General features: G+C 36.2%; 1 protein-coding gene across 2 annotated transcripts in view; it reads right to left on the reverse strand.

The window, feature by feature from the left end:
• Positions 1-515: 515 nt before the first annotated feature.
• POC5 (POC5 centriolar protein) overlaps positions 516-23,443 on the reverse strand; it is a 28,639-nt gene continuing 5,711 nt past the window's right edge. Inside the window, exons 3-13 of one of the 2 annotated variants that reach the window (XM_059874128.1) lie at positions 21,376-21,423; positions 19,302-19,449; positions 12,111-12,283; positions 11,558-11,734; positions 9,274-9,378; positions 8,389-8,568; positions 7,140-7,302; positions 4,234-4,352; positions 3,358-3,471; positions 2,353-2,529; positions 516-933 (exon numbers count right to left, since the gene is read on the reverse strand). In XM_059874128.1, coding sequence (XP_059730111.1) covers positions 784-933; positions 2,353-2,529; positions 3,358-3,471; positions 4,234-4,352; positions 7,140-7,302; positions 8,389-8,568; positions 9,274-9,378; positions 11,558-11,734; positions 12,111-12,283; positions 19,302-19,449; positions 21,376-21,423 — 1,554 coding nt within the window. In that variant the 3' untranslated portion in view covers positions 516-783. The remainder of the gene's footprint in view (positions 934-2,352; positions 2,530-3,357; positions 3,472-4,233; positions 4,353-7,139; positions 7,303-8,388; positions 8,569-9,273; positions 9,379-11,557; positions 11,735-12,110; positions 12,284-19,301; positions 19,450-21,375; positions 21,424-23,443) is intronic. The other variant, XM_059874129.1, reaches the window with a different exon arrangement.

The following is a 23,443-nucleotide window of genomic DNA, read 5'->3' on the forward strand; positions in this document are numbered from 1 at the left end:
TAATGGAGGAACTGAATTGCCTTTTCTGTTTGCATATAGCTAGCATTATTTTGTGCTGAATCGTACTGTTTGTACTAAAAAAGTGATCTGTATCTTAGTCTGAAGTCTTATTCCAAACTGCCCTCCTGTTTGCAACCTTTAACTCTGCTGCAGAGCAACCCAGGAATATGAAGAACAGACCAGTAAATCATAAGGTTTTGGAATTAGGGATCTAAAGTACAGGTGCTTGGAACCCTACAGTATTCATCAAGTTCTGCAACATTGGCTTGCAAAATGAAAATGTTTAAGAATTTGATGGACTGGGTTCCTCACCAAGCCTAAATTCTACCCTGGGAGTGGAGGACGCTACCCTGCTGTTCTCAATTTAAATACAGTGTTGCAGGATACAATTAACACGCATGTCAGCTGTATTTACGTGCATAAGCAACTAGAAGAGTTTATAAGAAAAAAAAATTCATTTCCTTTGAACATGGATGTTGGTATCACTGGGATTAAACAAGAGATTCAGACAAAAATCATGTTGTATCTTTTATTTAAAAAGTGTGCTAAAGATTCCTTAAATAAAAAGTGTTTGTCTTAATAATAAAAAGTTTGGAGGTAGAACAACAGTTCAAGCTCTTTTTTCCCCTCCAGGTTTTATTATAAAAGCACTTTTTCTTAAAAAACCTTCCCTTTTTAGAAAAGGGTAAAAACATGATATGTACTTTAGGCCTTACTGCATCAAATCTGAAAAGACTGGGAAGTGGTACCTTGATTAAAAACCCCTACTGGTGAGAAAGATAGTCAGTCAACAACTTTTATTGACTGAACACTGGTATGAGTTTGGCTCTGAAGCACTCGCCCAGCTTGTCCTGCAGGTCTCACAGTGGTAGAGCCAGAAGAATGAAGCACAGTTCGAGGATACTTAGCAGCAGTGGCTTGTGACATGGTTTGCTGAAAGGTAATCAGATACATCAAAACACTTAATAACACAAAAAAAATCACATTAAAATAGCTCTAGGTGAGCTGTAGTTTAAAAAGAAAGCCCTGCAACCTAGCAAACTGAAATACACTTACCAAGAAGGAAAAAAAATAAATGGTCATTTAACAGAAAAAAAAAAGTTTTTTTCCTTTCTTATCTGTAATACACTTTTTAGAATACAAAGTGCTAACTGTAGTGTTAACTATAGTTAACTAAGTATTTTGAGCTTTTGTCACCTCAGTCTTATTTCAGGGTTGGTTTATTTTTTTACCATGCTGTTCACAATTTTCCCCTGTAGTGCTAATTTAATCATGTCAACTTTCCTTTTGAAGTATTTGCTATAAGGCAGTCCCTGAAAGATCTTTGAAAATAAAAGGTTTGCAATTTTATAAAGAATTAATTTTCTGCCCATAAAACTAGCCACCTTAGTGTAATAAACCATATTCATTCTGCTTTTAATCAAGGTAAATTCTCTTCCCTCTCAAATTAACTCAAGACAAATAGTTAAGATTTTTATTTGCAGAATTGGTATACAGAATGTATCTCCAGAGCTGTCACAGTTATTACAAGACAGTTTTTGTTACAGTAGTTCAGGTGCTTTCCTTGTCACACTAGTCACAAAATTTGAATCCAGAAATTGTTCTTCATTAAATAATTACCACACTGAATCTCTAGAACATAAAATTTAAATATTGATTTCTGCTTAGGAACCGAAGTTCTTGAAAGGTATGTGCAGCAAGCCACACAGCTGTGAGTCATAGGAGGAGATGGGGGCCTTTTCTGCTTGTGGTACTGCCATGATGGTGAGGAGATTGAGGGTGCTTGGGAAGCTGGGAAGAGACACAGCCAGGACAGGTGACCCAAACTGACCAAAGGGATATTCCAGACCATGTGGCACGAAGCTCAGTGTATAAAGTGGGGGAAAGAAGCAGGAAAAGGAGGGATGTTTGAGATTATGTCATTTGTCTTCCCAAATTTTGCATGATGGGGCCTGGGTCTCCTGGAGAAGGCTGAACACCTGCCTGCTCATGGGAAGCACTGAATTAATTCCTTGGTTTGTTTTGCTTGTGTGCACAGCCTTTGCTTTCCCTATTAAACTGCCTTTTTCTCAACCCATGAGGTCTCCAGCTTTCACATTTCTGATTCTCTTCCCAAACTCTCTGGTGGGGGAGTGAGAGGCTGTGTGGGGCTTGGCTGCTGCCTGGGGTTAAACCATGACATCTCCTCACCCGTGCCTTCTACATGAAGACAGAAAACTGTTCGCTGATTTCAACAGGCCTCAAGTCTGAGCTTTGTCTAATACCTCTTCACAAGGTAATTTTTCTTCAAACTATTACCAGATGTGTTGTAATAAAAATACTTTAAGAACATAAATACACAATCTGATTTACCTGAGTGACTGGATGATGCTTCTCAACAATAACTGAACTCATGGGTGGAGCAACTCCCATCACTGCTAAACTCCCAGAAGTTCTGGATTTTTGTCCCATATCAGCTCGGCCCGTGATTCGAGCAGTGATTGTTCTTCCTGCTTTCTGTTGTGCAGATGTTATTACTTTTGGCATGGGCTATAAATAAATTAAATATCAATTAGTAAAAAATTCCAAACATAATATTTACAATGCGAGGTGTTTCTGCTCAGTTTTATGTGCCACATGCCTAAATGGAACATGTGATGTGCACGTAGTCCAGTTACATTACACAAGACTGAACTTGCTCCACCTGGCTGCAACCAGGATTACTCCATTTTTTCTACTTGTGCAATAGCATTTCAAGTAAATTACTTATGTTCTGAGGGAAGTAAGACTAATTTGACAAAAATCAAGAAGCATGGATAGTTTAGCTTTGCTTGCTGACTGCATGCTTGAGTGACAGCTGAAGGTACTTCCATCATTGTGGAAATCCTTTCTAGCAATGACAGCAGATAATAAAAAAGCTCCCATGCATACAAAAATGCATCTTTCTCTGACAGCTGATAGCAAACTGTGTCAAACGTGGAAAAGAAAGGAGGGCAGTTTAGCATGAAGCACAGAAAAGGGAATGAGGGAGAAATTTCAAAGAGCAAGATAATGAGACAAAGCACTTTCCATCACAAAAGGTTATCAAGTCAAACACTAATTGTTCCTGTTGCACTATAACTGAGTGCACTCTTATATTCTTCACTTTGCCACACTGACCTACCTACAAAAAGAATTTAAAACTGCTCCTAGCATAAATGAGTTTATGTAACATAAATGAGCATTTCCAAGCTAGTGTCTTCATACTGCTATGTAAACTCTATGGCAGTGTCCTCAACTACATACCTGTGTTGCTATGAGAAATGCACAAATAACAATACCCAAACTAATATTTGTTATGATTATGTCCTAAAAGAAGAAAAAAAGCTAGCATGTTACCAGTTTTTGCGTTGATGTCACACCAGATCCTGATGTCGTGCTAGTGACGATAACTGGAGAATCAGAGTCTAGCCTGGTCTCAGGAGTGCTTGCATGAGCTAGGTGGCAACAAAACTGAAATGAAACCAGAGTTTATACAGAATGAGTACTACGTTCTAGAAAATACAATTTTACTCCTTAGATAGGCAGTTTTTCGACTATCCCAACTACCCTTTTAATTGTAATGTCTTTGCAGATATTTTACCTCTAGTGTTCTCTAGTGTTACTCTTTATTGTCAAATATAAAATTATTTGTCTAAAAACTGTAGAAATGGTGTGAATAACATTTGTCACTATTAGAATGAAAAGTCAGGAGAGAGGCATGCACATCATCTCTGTTCTAACCTACCTACTCTCTAGCATGATAGCGTTTTACAGTGACAAAGTTTTCAGGATGCTCCAGGGAAGGTCCAAAACAACCATGCTACTAGATGATGATCTGGCTAAGCTGGTATGACAGGAAATAAGCTGAGTTCCCTCAATGTCTGTATGTGTTACCCCCCTAAAAAAGAAGTCTGAAGTCAAGCCAGCTTTTCATCTTTCAAGAGTATACTAAATTCAGGTTTATAAAAAAAACCCTCTTAACAGCTTTTTTCCCAGAGAGAATGCTTATTGTAGTGACCTTGTCTTCATTAGTTTAATGCATTTTCACTAAATAAAAAGGAGCTTAAAAAGCTGAAAGTACAGCAAGCCACAGCAGCTGTGCCTCATTCACAGTGCAGTCTGAACACACTTGCAGGTTTCCTTTTAGATCTGGACTCTCTTCAAAAAAGCCCCAATCAAGGAATTTCTCTTTTGTCACTAGGAAGTACAATTCTGTTCTAGCTACACGCTTACCATGTTTTCTGTCTGAACAGCTGGTGGTGGTGGTGGTGGTGGTGAAGGTTGATTATATTGTGAAGGAGGTGGCCTTCCTGCACCAGTGGTAGCATGATCATTTCTCCTGCTTCCTATATCTGTTATTAGAAACACAAAGTAATGGGATAAGCACATAATCTAGCTAACCTTAAGGGGTGGGGATATGGGGGAAGATAAGTTATAACAAAAATTTTAATATTTCTTTGGAATTTCTGTATAACCTAATAAAAAAGAGCAGGCTGTTCTTTATAGAGGTAGGTAGGTAGGTAGACAGATATAAACAAACATTCCTGTATTTTATCCTCTTTTGAGATGCTTATAAGTGTTTTTCAAGGGGCTTGTTTCTCTGTGTCTCAACATCCCTGTGGCACATGTCACCTACTTGTAGTGCAAAAAACTGAGGTTCTTCCTACTGCTCGCCAAAACTAAAATCAGTGTGCAAGAGGTGCTCTTATCCTAATAAAAAAAATCCAGTTTAGATAGTAAAACACAAAGGTCATTTGCTCACTCCAGGAACTAGAGTGACACCATGTGGTAGTTGTGTTTGGTTTTTTTAATTAGCTGAAATGCGTAGGAAAAATAAAAGGAAGGTGCTTCAAATCTGTGCAATACTTGTAGATGTCAAGAGTAAAAGGATACTAAAACGTACATTTTGTACATATCTATGTGTGTACACACACATTAAGATTAAGCACAGACAGGACCAATGCACAGTTATAGATCAGTAAGATCTGCTCTATTTTACTGAAGGAAAACAATATTAGGACTTCTATAAGCAAAAAGTTATGAATTCCTGTGGCATCAGTGTTCCTTTAAATACATGAAGAGGAACATATTTTTTTAAATTAAAAAAAAATCTTAATATACTACTAACTGAAAAGAAGTCAGCAAATTAGGCAGGTAACTTTGACACCATCAACACTGACACTAAATATTATGAAGCCATCAAGCTTGTGATACATGCACACTATTTATAAATACTCTAATGATATATGACATGTATTTTACCCGTAAATTTTGTGTATATTAAATGTATACTAAAATAACCAAATAATAAACTTGTAAAGGGGTGAAATTCTGCATTTTATGTCCAGTGACGGTAGGTGGCACTGTAGTGTTCATATAAATTTATAATTGCTAACTGATTCTGGCACATGGAAGTTTAGATGTCCACAGATCAAAAGACTAGAAACAAATCACAATAATCTTCTCTGATGTTTGCAGTCCTCCAGTGTTCTGATCACTGTTCTACCTGATTAAGAATGCAGATCAACAGATGTTCAACCATATTAAACAATTATGTCATTAAAACCACCATCTGGCTGTAAGCAAAACATAGTATGCCTGGGGTAGGGGAGAAGGTGGTACCAGAGGTGGTGGAAGCTGATGACCTGCTCGGGACGAAGGACAACAGAGTCTGAAATGTTATGAAGCCTGATTAAAAAGCATAATAGTGGACACACAAAGAAATGAGTTACCCTAACATCCAGCAAAACAAAATCTATAGGTGTTGCGCTGCTGTAGAGTATCAGTTCCAGCTTCTTAGAAAAAATCAAGCAAAATCTTCGGTCCATGAAAATAAAGGGTTGGTCACAACTATTATAAAGCTCAGTTTTCTTTATTTCCTTACTACTTACTCTCATTTTTATAGCCCTACAGAAACAATGCTTTCACACCAGTCATTTAACCTTCATTATCAGGGAGATCTGGTGTCTGTTGCATGATTTTGAAAACAACAGACAAACAAATAAAAGATAATGCTTCAAGATAGAATAATTCTTAATAACACAATGAAAAATAAAGTACTTGGAAAATGCCCTCCAACTTTATTCCCAAACCCAGTATCTTCAAGAAATTATTCATTCTTAACCTTCTACAAATACTGATCCTAAATTTTTACTAGCACACAGCTACACTTTGCTAATATATTAATTTCCTAAGCAACTGCACAAATACCACTTATGTTTAACAGGCTTATACAGCTGCTCGGGTAAGTATTCTCTTACATTTTCTTCAGGTTTTTATCTTTCTATCTCTCTCTTTCTATCTTTCCCTTTTTTTGGTGAAGAATTTCTCTAAAGCAGCTCAGAAACTTCTGTATAAGACTGTTAAATTTAGCAACTGAAGTTACTTGTCTAAGGCTATTAACCACTGCCAGTACAGATAGTTGTGAAGCCACACGTATAGCTGTGGCACTCCTGCTGGCACAGCTATTTTCTTTTCAACCTAGGTTGCTGCACCAGCACGATTATGTTCCCACTGCTACTGATTGTCTCAGTCTGAGAGAGTGATTTCATTGTATCTGTAAGCATGCGCAGCACTTCCCTGTGTAGCTGCACAGGTTTTACAGGTATGCTGCTGATAAAAATAGACTGTTGTTTCCTGTTCTGGCATGGAATTACAACTAAATACAGAAACTGAGAGATTTGCTTGCCCTTTTCACATTCAAAAGCAGGATTAAGAAAGAAGGGAGAGCTGTCTGGGAAAAGCTGATTCATGGCACACTGAGATTCCAGAGTACAAAGGAATTTTCAGGATTTTGTCTTCACTGCTCCATAACTTGGTGTTTTAAGAAGTTTGCCACCTTTGACTTCCTTTCCTGCCTTCAGCTGCAGTTTACCGTTCTCCCAGCAATGTGGGATGAAGAGAACATGTTCCTCCTTTCAGCTACAGCTGTATGAATTCCAGCATCAGAGTACTTCTCAACATATTCAACAAGACATTTTAAAGCAATAAAAGTTTAATAAAGTCTGTATTGCCAAAAATTCTCGAATTAAAAACAAAAAAAAGAGAAAAGGAACTCCATTAAAACCAACAAAAAATCCCAAACAAATCCAACAAAAATGCACACATGCTACCAGATTAAACCTGCTAGTCATACTAACCAGAATCTGGCCTACTGTCCTTGCTTTGAAACATGGTCATTGCTTCCAGATTCAAAGCACATACACCACGCATAAAGGCTTTCTTCATGGTGTCTTCATACTGATCTCTTTCAGTATGCAGTCGCAGAACCTCAGATCTTGTCAGTTCCAAAGCAGCAGTTAACTATGAAACAGAATGAGAAAACAGGTCTCTCTTACTTCTGAATGCAACCTACAAACATATTCAACAATTAACTTTAAAAATAATTTACTGTATTTACAAAGACAGAGGTTTTCACTTGAAAATCTCTGTTTCACCAGAGATGAACAGCTCATTGTAGTTTCTTTGTAGTACAGCACAATGTTAATAATATAGCATATCAAGGAGAAAACTATTCAAAAGGACTCTCAGACTCTACCTAAGCAGAAATATATCTCGCAAGCTTTTGTCTTTTAGAAGTTGGCATCTGGCACAACTCAGATCTCTGCAAAAATATGGGTTCATTCAACAGAAGAGCAAGTCTTCTCTGATGATTATTTAAGGGTAAATTTTCATCACTAGTCTTTCTTCTCTAGATACTGTAAAAAACTAAAAATGCTGAGAAAATATCAGAGCAAGGTGCTACTTATGGTTTTTGTGCTGTTAAGACACACTTGGTAAGGCTGTTCTTAAAATTCTAGGTTTAATTTCTTGCTGAAATACAAACCTCTTGAAAGTGATATTTTAAAACTGATTACTTAGTGTGCACCAATGCACAGGTTGACAATTTCACCTTAAGCTCTGAAAATTCTTTAACAAGCTTAATCAGCAAGCTAAAGAAAAATCAAACTTAATTTCAGCCCTTAACAGAATAGCTATTACAGAAAAAAAACCTGTACTCATCATGATCATTCAAAGTAATAATGATTCTCTATTTGCATTGTCTGCTTCATTAAGACCTCAAAATGCATAGCCCATGCTAACAGAATGCTTTCAGAAAACAAACAGCATTCCCATTGATAGGCAAACAGAGATTTGCCTTATTTCAGGAAAGTACAATTTATTTCATCTGTGCATGCAGATTGGCAACATTTTATATCAGATGCAGGGGAAAAAAGGCACATCTAAAAACATTACAGAGATCTCAGATCCATTCAGATCTTCTTGCATACTTGGGAACTCTTCTACTGGAAAATACTCGTGTTTGTTAGGTTTGCTGAGAAAGACATACTTTGGAGGAACAGGGCTTGGGAGTCAAGGAGCAAAAGAAGGTAAAAAAATTGATCTTACCTCTGCAATTTTTGCTTCGTAATCATTGGTGAGCTGAACACACACATCTTCTGCCCTTAACTGACAGGCTCTTGCTACTTTGTCTTTCCATCTTTCTTCACTAACAGAGCGCCATGCGGCCCACACTTTCTTCATCAAAGCTGTCTGGAAATGTTTATCTGCCATTCTAATTGCATGTTCCTTAGGAAGTAAATACAACCACATCATACAAAAGTTCTGGGTTGATAAAAAGTTCAATATTCTACTGTGGATGATTGTTTTACAGTTCATTACAGAGACCATAGTAGGAACCCCTAAAATGAGTTACAGGTCCTGCAGAGAAGTGTTACACAAACACTGTCAGCAGCCCAGTGTTGCCTCGGCACATGAGCCATGGCACCTTACTGTCCTCACCATGAGAACCTGTATTTGTGAGCTCCTACACACAATAGTGGTCTTACTCTTAGTTTAATGACACCCAAACAACAACCTCACATACACAGTGTAAAGAGACATATGAAGCCATTTGTTGGGTATGTGGCACATTTAGATTCACTGCAGGAATCATATAAAACCTGCAGTCACAAAGATTGCAGGTAGTTATCGTAAAACTTACATTTTGAATAAATTTAGACTTCAGGATTGTTTAAAAACTACTTTAAAACAACTCTACTATTCTATTCTATTTCAAAATAGTCAGCAGACAACAGATTTTTTTCCCATTCCAGAGAGTATTCTGACGGCAACATTCCTTTTAGAACTGATATTTTCTGTTATTTGACATTGTCAAACACATCAAAATAGAAACACCATGATTTTTTCAAACTGTAACAGGAACTGCAGCAGCTCTGACTCTTTTGAGTTCAGAGGTTTAATTTTCACTGCATTTTGATTTTGTGCACATACCTCTTGCTTGGCTTTAACATGCTGAATCCGCCACAGTGTAAACTTTCTCATCAACATTACTCTCTCCTTTTGCTTTTCTAATGCTTGGGTCAAGTTTGTAATTACCTGCAAAAATATTCATTAACACTACTTCAATATCTGTGATCACTGTAAGATCAAAGAGAATGTACTTTACGTCTCAGTTATTTTTCACTTAAAGCACTTGCTTTTAACAGATGCTTTCTACTGAAACTTCCCCTTACTCTAATCAAGTAAGAAACAATGAACAGTGTTCAAATGAGAAGTAAAACTCCTGTGGTTTTGACACTCAGATTGAGGCACTTCCATTGTGTAGTTTTAGGAAAAGTTAAACTGAATTGTTATTTCCTCCTACATTTGGTGGTTTCTGAGCTACTTTCTCATCATTAAATGTTACCGTGGTATAACATCAGAAGAACCTCTTATTTTAAAGAGAATTTTAATAAATCAGAAACATTTATATTACAAGTTTGTTTCATTTGTCTGAACAGAATAAACAAGCAAAGTCGCTGCTATAAACCAGAAAAACCTTATTAGAAATTGTTACTCTCTTTAGAAGTTCTCATGAAAGATACTAAATAAGCTTATAGCAATTAAAACATTTGAGCAGCAAGATGTACTGGACAGAGACTGCAACCCATCAATCTCTAAATTTAATGAGTACACATGAACAGCTGAGGTTCCCCAACTAAAAACTAAGCCAGGTATGATGCAAATTTGGTAGACCAAATCTAAGTATTACTCCCTACTTCTGCCTGACTTCTTGAGCTAGATTCTGCCATCAGCCATATATGACCAACTCCAATGGTCAACACTATCTCGGGACTTTGGGGAATAATGCAAAGTTATTTTAACTACTGCATAAGCATTTTTGAGAACAACATTTTATGACAATACATACTAGCATATGTTAACATTATATCGCATTTGTTACAAGTAATAATTATTGAACATACACCAATTAAATGAATGATAACTAAAATTAAAATAGAAAACAAATTAAATTGATATAGTAATTACTTTTGTTGAAAAAGTGTCATAAAAACCAATTTTCAATGCTGCATACATACTGCTACATATTAGAAGTCTTAACCTAAGTCTATTTTTGTTAATCAGCATATTTTTTAAATAAAAAGCATTTAAAATTTACAATGTGAAATAATAATCTAATACTTGTAATATTTGTGAGGCTGTTGGACCTTGGTTTATGTCCACATCAGGATACAGCAGATTTCATAATTATGGAATGATATGCAGAAGCATGGAAGCACCGCCACCCTCCATTCAGGTGGTAACAATAGTAATTTTCTATTGAAATGTTTGAGTTTCTTTTCTGAGAAGTGGAACTATAAAATTGGCTGAAGAAACAATTTCTTTGGCAGCAGAAAATGAAACAGAGCTTTCAAAGTATCACTGAGAATTATGGCACATTAAATATGACTGACATACAATGATATCCAATAGAATTAGATGTTTGAAAGGTATAGGCTGAAATAACCATGCACAAGGTACTCGTTACATGGTACAAGACTAATAGTTATTCTTATAATATTTATATTTGCTTGGTCTGTGAGATTAGTCTGTTTTCCAAACAAACACAGAACACTATCTTCATTCACATTTTAACTCCTGTAATGTATGTTTTTTGAAAATGTTAAGTAGGAATTAGAAACCCAAACTCCATTAAGTGTTCTCAAGTACTAGGTTATATGTTCAGGGTAGCAGTCTTCTTACTGAGTTATTGCAAAACTGCCAAGATTTTATATCCACTTTCAGAGTTCTAGTTAATTTTCAAGTTGTTTGCACTGTTGCCAGCAGGAAAGTGTAAACCACAGACTTCAAATGTCCAATCTTAAGAATATGTACAAATGTCAAATTCCTAACAATCTCAAAATAGAGGCTCCTCAACATTTAAAACGGAGGAAAACCAATTGAATAACTGAAAATGTAGAGGCTTTTGAAATATAAGAGCTAATAAACTCACTTACGCCTGTGTGATCTTCATGAAATACATGAGAGACGAGAGTAGACTCTAGATTTAAGAAGCAAACACTGCAAAGTATAGCACATATGAGATGTTTTCATTGTTTGTATAGACAACTCTATCAGCAACCATGATTATTTTTCTACTATACAGTCTGAATATGTTATTTACTTCTCTATGTTACTTGCTTAAAAAAAAAGTTGTTCAAAGAGATGGACCAAAAAATTTAGTGTAGATATTTTTAAACAGAGAAACTGTTAAAATACGAAATTGAGTTACTACCTCATCTTTCCTGCTAATAGAGATTTCATAAGTATGAAGTAACTCTTTCAGGTTTTCAATCTCATTCTGCAGTTGTTTCACTTGTGTGGCTTGTTTCTCTTTCTCTTGTCTCATTTGAAGCTTGTGTTGTTGAATCAAATTAAGTTCCCAATTCTTCAGTTCAGTCAGAATATTTGTCTGAAAAGATAAAAGGGTGACAGTAATGCAATGAGTTTAAACTATTCCCTCCTCTCTGTAATTTTAATCTTAAAATACTTAGCAATTAAGGAGACACAAATATTTGCAGTGATACCTTCATTACACAGGCTGTGTACAGCTGTATTACCAGACAAAATGAGCTACTGAATCATGATATCTGAACATCCCTAATGGAGACAGTTATTCCAAAGATTTTGAAAAAAGATATTTTGTGCTACATATACTTATGTACAATATGCAACAACAACAAAAGATACCACTCTCCCAGCAATCACACTGAAACTTCTCCTGCACTAACTCTACAATACAATGATATCTGTAAATGATTTTTAAGGATTCCATACAATATAAATACCTTAAGACTTCCACTCCAGAGATCAACTATATTTTCTATTTGAGTGGCTTTTCCATCTAGTGAAGTTAATTCAGTCACAGTGGTTTTGCTGACTTCTCCTGGACCATGTGTGGAAGAAGTTGCTTCTGGAAGAGCAGGTTGTTCCATACCAGCCTGCTTCACTGATGTTGAGACTGAAAATGAAACAAGAGAATTTGAACTGACACTCTGGAAAGACTGACTGGTCCACATTTTGGATGGAAGGCAGAAGACAGACAATGGTAAAAAGGAAATAAAATATTTATGACACCAGAAATGTCCTTTCCCCACATAAGAAAAACCAATCTAATTCTAACACATGTTTCCTGGACACATATATTTAAACGGACAATCCTATAGTAACATTAGTAAATTCAAAAGTAGTGCTCCCTTAAAATACAGTATCTTAATAAAAGTTAATTTGAAAGAGAATGATCACAGCAAGCATCAAAAATGTAGCCAGAAATAACATCTCTAAGTAAAGTCTTCTTGACAATTAACATCTCAGGTCAACAATCTACTAACTTCTGCCTTTTTTCTCAATGAGCCTGTAAACACCTGAGGTCTGTGCTGTTTCTTTACAAATTCACAAGGTAGCATGTGGATATATTTCAATGTTATATGTCCCTGCATCCATTTTTCTTAAAGCCTTAAATTTGTTCACCTAATTAGCCATCAAGCAATTTGAGAAAGGACATATCTACCATTAATTTATATAAATGTCTTATACAATAAATCCTCACTTTCAGGAGGATTTTTTACCTAGCTGTGACTAGGTACCACTAAAGGTAGCTCGCATGCATTTGAGCTGAGAATAAAGTTAGTATTTAAGCAAACTTGGGAAGCAAAATATTGTTTTATATTTAGTTATTCCTTACAGAAAATTTATTATTTGAGTTGACAACAGAATAAAAGAAAATTAGAAGAGGTATTAGCAGATTCTTGCTAATAACAACAAACACAACAACTTCAAAAAAATACTCTTTTTTTCCATAAACAGAGAAAACCTCCAATATTTTAGTCTTCACTTCTGAAAAAAAGTATTGTCTGATGGGTACTATTTTTTGATTAAATCTAGAAGAGATAAACTTATCTGTCACAAAGCAGTATCTTCAGTGGACACTAGAAAAGTGTGTTTCTAATTTATTTAAGGCAGAGCCTGAGGGTTGATATTCTTTTACAGTTATTATTACTGTTAGGTGTCCTTTCCTAAGGAAATGAGAAGAGCTGTCTGGCTAACATGCTCTGCCACAAAACTACTACACTCATCTCCAAATCAAAAGGGAAATAAGGAACCATGATACAGAAGCAGTTACAACTGCTTTTTGATATTTCTCTCAAGGTAATACACAACCACAGATCATAAAATTAACAACAGCTTGAGCTAAAGGAGTGCCATCTAACAGACTTAATGTCCTACCCTATAGCAAAAGCAAAAGACCATAAAGAGATGATTCCCCATCACAGAGTATATTAAAATCAGGCTTTAGCTTTTTGTCATTGTTTCTCTTGAAAATGACAGAAGTATTGTGAAAGTAGTGGCAGAATTTTAATACTTGTTACTTGTAAAAATGTCCAAAAAACGTGACATGCCAGACAGATGATCCAGATTACTTGAAATAAATCTAATTTCTGTGATGAAGAATCTGGCTGGCATCTGACAATAAAATTGTCTGGCACTGTTATCATTGTCAAATATTCACAGTTCTGTCCTTCACCACTTTTCCCCATTCCTGCATGTCACTCCTTTCTTCAGTTGTGACATGAAATGCATGAAGCTTTGTTTTATTTTTAAACTTCTACTCCTTGGTTAGATTATGGAGATATCCTACCCAGCTCAGTTTGTAAGATACCTTCAAAAAAAAAAAAAAAAAAAAAAAAAAAAAAAAAAATCCAAAACCCAACAGAAAAAAATGTAACCAATCAAAACAGGATATTAAGATAGACTGACAACTGCCATAGTCTGAAAATCACAATATTACTAGATCATCACTCCCCTTAATTCTCCCTATGAACAGATTATCGTAACACAGCTTTCATTTCTCTCATTTACCATTCTCTCATTTATAGGATGTATAATATTTTAATTGAATCCAAGTGTATCTGTTACATGTTTGTAACATCATCTTATGAAATTCATCTTGGCCTTCCAGCATTGCCATCATTTTCTACAGTTGTACATACATTAATTTAATTCTCATTTCTAATGCTCTCCTTCTGTCACCTCTACTCCTTCCATAAAGCCATATGATGTCATTCAGTTACAGTGCACTAAGTATACTGGAACCATTTGAATATGGTAAGTATAGAAATGCACTTTATTAAATAATCTCCACACGGATTTACTGCAACAAATCTCTAGACAGAGGTAATGAAATTAGCTGTTTATCCAGATGTCTGTTACAACTGTTGAGCTTTTCTGTGTTGTTCTAATATTTGACTTTTTCTGCTTTTATTAAGTAAATAAGCTCTGACACTGTTCTCACACATTAGATACTATTAAGGGCCCAAGCTGAGCACAGCAATTTGTTAAAATGTTCTAGGAAGTTTAATGGATATATACTGAGGATTGGCAGGCTCGAAGAGAAGGATTTTTTCCACTCTTTGGATATGAGTCATCACTGCACATCTCTGCAACAAATAATTTACTGGCCCAGTCTTAGTAATTTTCAAATTTAATCAACTAAACTGATAATAAGAACAGGAAATTAAGTTTTATGTTTCAAAGTTTAAAAACATTTGGACATTGAACTGAATTGAATAGTACAGCATGTTTATTCCAATTACTTCTCTTATTTGACTGAAAGCTGTTAGGGAAGATACCACGTATACTCAAATTTTCTGCAACAAATAGAGATTACAGTAATCAGAGTTCTACCACCATAATGGTAGCATCCAGACCAAAGAATACTTCATAACCAGAACTTCATTTCAGAAGGCATCACATGGCATTGGAAACTCTGTTGGTCCCAATACCATCACATGGAGAAGGGGAAAATACACTGTAAACTTGAGAAGCTCTGCAGAAGAGCAAACTTTCAGATTTTAACTCCATGCTCAGAACATTCATTCAGTTTGTTTTACAGTTATAGAACACTAACCTAATAATTTATGATTTTGTTATTTTAACACAGTAGCAGCATTAGAGCCAAATGTCAAAAAGCCTGATTTTTAGTAGGAACAAGCAAGCAGTGCCAAAAGAATGGAGTTTAACAAAAAAATTAACTGTCCTTCAGAAAAAAAGCCTGGCAAACAATCTCACCTGATCAGCATTAGAGGTAGAGTATTAAGCTTGAATTTAAGCATTAGAGGTATAGTATTAAACGTGAACTTAACAGTTTTCTCACTCTTCATTCAAAGTCATGTAATGACTATCATGAAAAAAAGAAGATATTCTGAGGGCATTAATGCTGTGGCCAACACTACTTACAATACATAATCATCATCAATCAATAGTAGTAATTATATAGCAGAGATCAAGATTTTGATCAGATCTTTTCCTAGAAGTTGAAATAACCCTTTTACAACTAGGTTGTTTCCAGCTCTGTCTCTAGGAGGTATGACCCATCTCTCTCCCACACTGAGAAGACAAAGTGATATTTTGAACAGCAAACACATATTTTGATAAAGTAGCAAAGCAAAGGAAACTTGTTTATAGCATTTTAATCTACAAAAGCTGGATGAGTCTATGTAAATATTCTTCTTGTCTCTTGTTTTCTCTGGGAAGTTCAGAAGCACCTTTTTTACTGTCTTTAATTACTTTTCTTCCATTTTGAAAATAACAGACAAATTGTATTTTGCAGGGTGCTGCCTTTTGCAAATATAATAAATATCTGAGTGTTTCCTTGTAACGAGCAATACAACTCTTTTAATGAGAACTACAATGCAAAATTTTCATCAACATTAATTATAAGACTATTTCTTTCCCCTGTTCCATGACAATTAATAAGAGCTTGCAAATAATTATTCTAATTTGATAACACGAGGCTTATTAAAAAGATAACACTGTTCAAATATTTCAAGAGAAGCACCCAAGGGAAAGAATTTTGTCCTCTCACTTCCATGGCCATAAAAAGGAACAAAGACCTGACAGGCTACATGTTTAGCCCCATGAAATGGTTTGACATTGGCTGGATGCCAAATTGCAGCCACCAAAGCTGCTCTTTCACTCACCTCTGCAGCTGGACAGGGGAAAGAAAATATAATGAAGGGTTCATGGGTTGAGATAGGGAGCAGGAGAGATCACTCATGAAATACCATCATGGGTTAAGCAGGCTCTAATTAGAGATATGAATTGAATTTATCACTAAAAAAAAGAGCAGGATGAGAAGTAAAATAAGAACTTGAAAACACCTTTCTCACACCTGTCTCTCCTTCCCAGCTCTACCTCCCCCAGTGGCACACAGAGACAGGGAATGGAGGTTATGGACAGTTCCTCACACATTGTTCCTGCTCACAGGGAGGAATCTTTCCCCTGCTGCAACATATGGGGCCCCTCCTATGGGAGACAGTTCTCCATGAACTTCAACAGGAGTCCAGCCCATGGGCAACAGATCTCTGAACTGCTGCAGTGTGGGTCACTCTTCCACGGGGTGCAGTCCTGCAAGGACAGGTTGCTCCAGCGTGGGTCTCCCACGGTGTCACAAGTCCTACCAGGAAACCTGCTGCAGCATGGGCTCCTCTCTCCACAGGTCTGCAGGTTCCTGCTCCAGTGCGGGCTTCCCATGAGGTCACAGCTCCCTCTCAGACATCCACCCGCTCCAGCATGGTTCTGTCTACTCCATGGGCTGCAGGTGGACCCCTGCATCCCCTGACCTCCATGGACTGCAGGGGCATCCCAGCTCCAGTGCCTGGAGCACCCCCTGTCCCTGCTTCTCCAGTGACCTTGGTGTCAATAGAGCTGTTTCTCTCACATATTCTCAACTCTGTTTTCTGTGGTCACAATTACAACTATGCAAAACTTATTTTTCTTCTCAAATCTCTTATCACAGAGGCATTACTACAATTCGTCTCAGCCTTGACCAGCTGTTCTTCCATCCTTTGGAGCTTCCAGGGACTGGCTCTGTTGGACAAGGAGGAAGCTTCTGGCAGCTTCTCACAAAAGCCACCCCTGTGGCACCCCAACTACTAAAGTTTGGCCATGAAAACCTAATACAGCCCAGAAAAAAAATTAAAAAGTAAGAGCATAACCTGAAAGAGTTACAGAGAGACAGGAGACTCTTTTGGGTGGCTGGCTACAATTTTCTCTTCAGACAAATATGATAGAGAATAGAGTATATAGTCATACCAAAAAAGTGCAAGAGTTTAGTGCTTTGATTCTGATATTCTCACTTATGAACAGCTGTATTACATGTCACAAAAAAAATCCCTTACGAAAAAATATTCCACTCAAACTGGGAGACAAAACTCTAAGCAGAGAGCACTGAGCACAATACCCAAATTAGAATTTGCTCCATATCATAGTTCCACATAGCTGGGTTTGAAATTTCCTGCTGTTTTAAGAACATCAGCTCAGGTTGAGAAACAGTTCCAGCAGCTGACATTAACTGCTCTACAAATCAAGAGTTTTGCAAGTGTACTTGAATCCTGACAATCTATGACTTATAATGTAACTGATTAACAACAGAAGAACACCCAGAGGAGATAAGAACTCTGCTCATGGAGCTCTGGGAAAAATATAGGGAGTGACCACAGCTGTTTTAAAGGAAGCTGAAGCTATCTCAACACAGGAAAGGGCTCTGAGTGGCCTTTGTTTCTCACAAAAGGCTGCACCAGTTGAGACGATCAACTGATTGAGTAAGTGGCCTTAGTTAACTGTGAACACTGAGCGCATTTCTGTGCTACCCAGGCAAGCATGGCTTGAGCCAGCAAACAGTATAAAAAAAAGCCACCAGCAAAATGAACTTTCAACAAAGCAATACACTTGAGCTGGCTTTAACCCACAAAAACTGTTGCTGCAACTGGGGACAGCTTGTGCCATACAGTTCATAATAGAGACCGGCAACAGGAGTCACAGCTGCACTGCGATCTGCATACTGCAGACATTCTGCTTGTGCTGTAACTGTTCACCTGCTCAGATTTTGTCTAACTCACAGCTCATGCTAAGGCCGGGTGTATCCTAGGAGTGTGCCATGAGGTCAAGCCAAGAGCAGCATGTAGGCAAGATATGACGGACAGAAGGGCTAAAGGTCATTATGCAGCTGCCATCATCTACTACTCACTATCTCCTGCAAGCTTAGTCCTTCCATACAGATTGTCTAGCAGTTGCTTTAGAATCTAAAAACTTAAAGAAATAGTATTGACCAAACATCCAAGTCGGAAGGTACAAATATGTCACTTGTTCCTCTAAACAGCAGACATATAACCTTTGTGGATGGCTTTAAAAGTGAAGACAGAAAGATAGCTAAATATTTGTATAATTAAATAGAATGATAAAGAATAAAAGTTAGTTTTAAGTCAGTTTTTTCTGATTACGCTTAGCTTCCTAGAAAAGAAATAATGCAGGTGTATTTGTTTACTATTTTTTCTGAAGCAAAATTAACAGCAAAGCAAAATTCTCAATCTAAATGCTAGTGATCAAAGCAAACAACACAATCAAAGATATCCCCGTTACTAATGCATCACAAGACACTAAGTTTAGTGTCTTGTGATGCATTAGTAACATGGATAAATAAAATACCATGCAATAAATTAAAATTAGAATAATAGGATCAAATTTAAAAAGTAAGAATGACATTCATGCAGTGACATGATTAGTCATTACACAAAGCCCTTTTAAGGTAATCCTCCCTTCCACTGAATCATTGTTTCTATATGCATTTCTCTATCACAGCCGTACCAGCTTGAGCAAAACCAGCTGTGACACATCAAATGTCAATGAAGTATACTGTAAGTAAGGGTATCCCTTCTTCTGTTATTACACCAACCATCTTTAAACATCAGCACCACAAAACACAAAGAACTGTCATCTGAAACAGCACATCAACACTGTCATCTGATGATGAAAGTGATGCCAGAGAGAGAACCCTTCAGGGAATATGCCTTCCTACATTTCTTGTTGTGCAAAATGCAAATGTACTACAAAATTTTCAAACTAAAGCTATTAAAAAATATAAATCATCAAAGTTGTATCATTGTTCTTGTAAGCTCAACACATAGCCTTGGGCATACTACCTGGAGTATTACGGTGACTCGCATAATCTGTTAACCTGGAAATTCTTTCAGATGGTCTCTGTTCTGAGGCAGGTTCTGGCAACTTTGAGACACACTGCTCAAACTTCGGAGTCACTACAGTATAACGAAACAGCTCTTCATATTCATCCTGTTGCAAAGTGGTGACAAAAAATTACAAAACTATAATTACATTTTTAAAAATTAGGCATATGTAAAAAGAAGTGCATATTATTTTATATAATTTTGAGAGATTTCTTTTTTATTATTATGGTGTAAACAAAGAGGATTTCCCCTAAAGCTGCAAAAGTGAGCTGTTTTTCTACAGTGATTATAATAATTTAACTTTCTCTTGTTTAATGTTCACATTCCTTCTGATTACAACTATAGGCACTGCAATAGCCCCACAGAAAGACTCCGCAAGATTCCAGCATTGGATACTACAACAGGCATCTAAAACAAGAACTGTAAAAAAACTCCAGTCCCAGATCATCTAAGTTATTAATCGGCCATTATTATTTCCAATCACTATGACTAGTGCTTCAAAGAAGAACATGCATTTTTATAGCCATGACAAAGATGTTACTGAACACAGTCACACTTCGCACTCTGTAACATTGCAATTTTTTTGGTGGAAGTTGTAAAGCCAATCATCAAAAGTGATTTGATTATACAGAATTTTGTTTGGAGAGGATAAAATTATTCTCACCTTATATTATTAATTTTTAAAATTATACAGGTATACAGAATGTGTACATATAACTTAGAAGAAGCTTTCCTATTAAGAAGCTACAAACCTATCTAACTGGTATGTGGCATTATGCTACACACCAAAGTAAGCCAATTAACATTTTTTTGAAACTCCTAATGAAACAGATTTTCAGGATGAAGGTATTTAGTGTTCATTGTGATGTGAAACCATAAACAATCTGTATTATAGCTTAAACATGGAATCTAGTAATTAATTAAGTAACAGTACCAGTTACTTACTGAAACAAATAAAATCTAGTAATTAAAGATTTGGAAAACAATGCCCATTGGAAAACACTAAACCAGGTCACTAGCAGTTATTTTTACTTCACTTAGTATTATCACATTAGTTCTGTTATATCACATCAGTATCCTAATGAGGCCAAACCTCAGAAACCAAGTGTGAATTCAAAAATCAATTTCCTCTTAAACCTGGGGGAAGTTAGAGTGAAAACAATCAATGAAAGGTACCAATTACATGCAATATGTTTTTGAATCGAGCAACTGAAAAGGATAATACTTCAAAACTCTCAGCGTAACTTGTATATTTTTGTGCACTTCAACTAATTAGAGAATTTAAGAAGCTAGGTTTGGTACATTTAATCTGCATTCTAGTTTCCATTTAAATGTCTAATTTCCATCTTCTAATCTATCACGCTCAAAGAAAAAGCCTAAATAAATGTATACAAAGCTATAGAATTACAAATACATGACGTATCTTTTGGACACACAAGTGTGTCACAATCCATGTAAAAGGTATAGCAAGCTGCAAATCAACAAGGTATTAATTTTTCCACAGCCATATCTTTCTAAATGTATACAGTTTAAATTTTATAAGATATCAAAATAAGAAAACACATAACTTTAGATCGGTTACTCAATCAGGAACCATGTGGAACCTGCAGCAAAAAAACTCCCTGCAGCAAAATTTCAGCTCAGTAACAAAGCCAATATTAGCCTTAACTAATAAAAATTAAATGATTCTGCAGATGCTAGATCACACCTCGGTCTTCTTTTGAGAGATCATGCAAGCAAATAGCAACTTAAAACTAATTCTTCCCAACAAACAAGTTAGTTCTCAGACAGAGCTGATCCAGCTGCTTCCATGATTATCTTAGTCAATTCAAAGGATCTAGTAGATTAGATGTCAGATGCAAGTGGGTGTCTCATGTTGAGTCACCCAGTATTTTCATTATCACACAATATGTCCTACTATAGACATGCCTAGCATTCAAAATATGGGTATCAAGTAACATCAGGGGATTTCTTTCAGGTTCTAATTCTTTTATTAAAACTCAAAGAATCCAATCTGTACAGGAATACGCACGCTTACGCGCCAACAGAAAGTGTCAATAAACAGCATCCAGTGACAAATCTGGAAATAAATGTTTATAAATTACAATATTACAACACTGTTGAAATGAAGTTGAAAGGCAAATATTAAAGAAAGCACAGTATCCCAGTTGTAATCAGAAACTTAGACACACAAAAAAAAAATCCTGGAGACAGCAGTAGGAATATGTACGGAAACACTCAGTGATTAAGTGTATTACCTCAATCTTAAATACTCCAAAACAAGTATGCTGCAACTGGAATGCAATATTGATCAGTACATTTAAAATAAAACCATAATAAAATTAACAATATATCTTTGGTTTATTATCATGGTTCTGCTTTAAACAGAACTTTCAAGCTGTTTTGTCAACTGCAAGCTATTCTGTTAATGTATAAAACTCGATGAATATAATTCTATGATCTGAAGGTCTGTGGAGTTTTGACTATTTAATGCCTTGATTTTGTAGAAGAAAATGTAGTGATGCAATGAAAAAATGGCACAAAATTTTTTTTTATATTTTTAAAATAAAAATCTACAGATAATGCAAAGGATTGTAGTCAAGGTTGCTAGACAGTATGACAAGAAGAGATAGAATGGATAAAGTCTTGCATAACAATTAAAAGTAATGGAAATTCTCTAAGAGCCAGTGGATCTCTTTGTAAGGAAAATAATAAGCTGGTCTCTACTTAAAAGCAACACATTATCAAAAAGGCTCAAACAAACAAAACAGAACAGACCTTCCAAAATTATCTAAAGTCAACATTCCTACTGATCAGCTGCAACCTAAATGTTGTTCTTTTTAAACAGTAACAAACTCCTACCAGGGTTAGCTTTGGGATTGTCTAGCTTGGAGAAAAGGTGCCTGAGGGGACTTGTTGCTCTGCACAGCTTCCTGAGCAGGGGAAGTGAGAAGAGATGTCAATCTTGTCTCTCTGGGACCCAGTGATGGAATGAGTGGGAATTGTTCAAAATTGTGTTGAGGAGGATCAGATTTGACATTAGGAAGCATTTCTTTACTGAGAGGGCAATCAAACACTGGAATGAGCTTCCCTCCCGAGGCAAAGTATTTGATGCGACTACTGTTTAAGAGGCATTTGCACAATGCCCTGTAATAACATGCTTTAACTTTTGCTCAGCCACAAAATGGTTAGGCAGTTTGGCCAACAATTGACGTAGATCACTTCCAAATGGAACTGTTCTTCTCTAGACATGTTCTCATTCACAAAACAGTTGCTCATTAGTGTAAGTTTATCATTCTCTACCAGATGGCCTTAGAGCCTCCTTGGTAATCAACCAGGTCATAACAGAAAATTCTGGTCCTTCAAAATTTGTAGCATAATGCTTTTATCTTGTTCTCTGACTACAAAAAGCATTGAAAACACACATGCATTACTATTGCTCTATCATTCATGAGGTACAAGTACAAATAGAGACGTACATGAACTGCGGAAATGAATTGCCCCATAAAATGTTGTTTTAAAGGTACAAGTCAATCCAAACGATAAAAAAAAAAAAAAAAAGAAGAAAACTCCTTAATTAAACAGTGCTGCCACTGTATATGCCCATGTGGCATTTCACCACATGACAAATGTCGAGATGCACTTCTACAGGGCAACTAGAAAAACATGCTATTGCCAAAGCTGTCCTGGTTAGGACTGTATCCTACCAAAGGAAAAAACCACACAATCTACTATGCAAATAAGAAGAACCAATTATTAGAATATGAAAATCTGCTGCTTTCAAAAGAAAGGTACAAAAACTTTATCCATATCATTGCATCCTCTTGAAAGCATGACGAGCACAGAAAAGGCAACTCTTTTCAGTATTCAGTACTGAAAACATTCAGTATTATAGCTACAGAATGTCCTAATGCATTTGATATGCAGAAAGTAAAAAAAAACCGAAACAAAAAGCACTAATTTCCTTTCTGTGATTAACTTGGCCATAATACTACTCCAAGGGAAATAAATCCATTAAAAAAAAATTCAGTTTTTACAAAACTGAATCATGGGGAAAGCCTAAAATATAGTTATTCTTCATCTCTCACAAGCAATGGATT

The sequence above is a fragment of the Haemorhous mexicanus genome, chromosome Z, assembly GCF_027477595.1.
Source record: "Haemorhous mexicanus isolate bHaeMex1 chromosome Z, bHaeMex1.pri, whole genome shotgun sequence".
Taxonomy (NCBI): Eukaryota; Metazoa; Chordata; class Aves; order Passeriformes; family Fringillidae; genus Haemorhous; species Haemorhous mexicanus.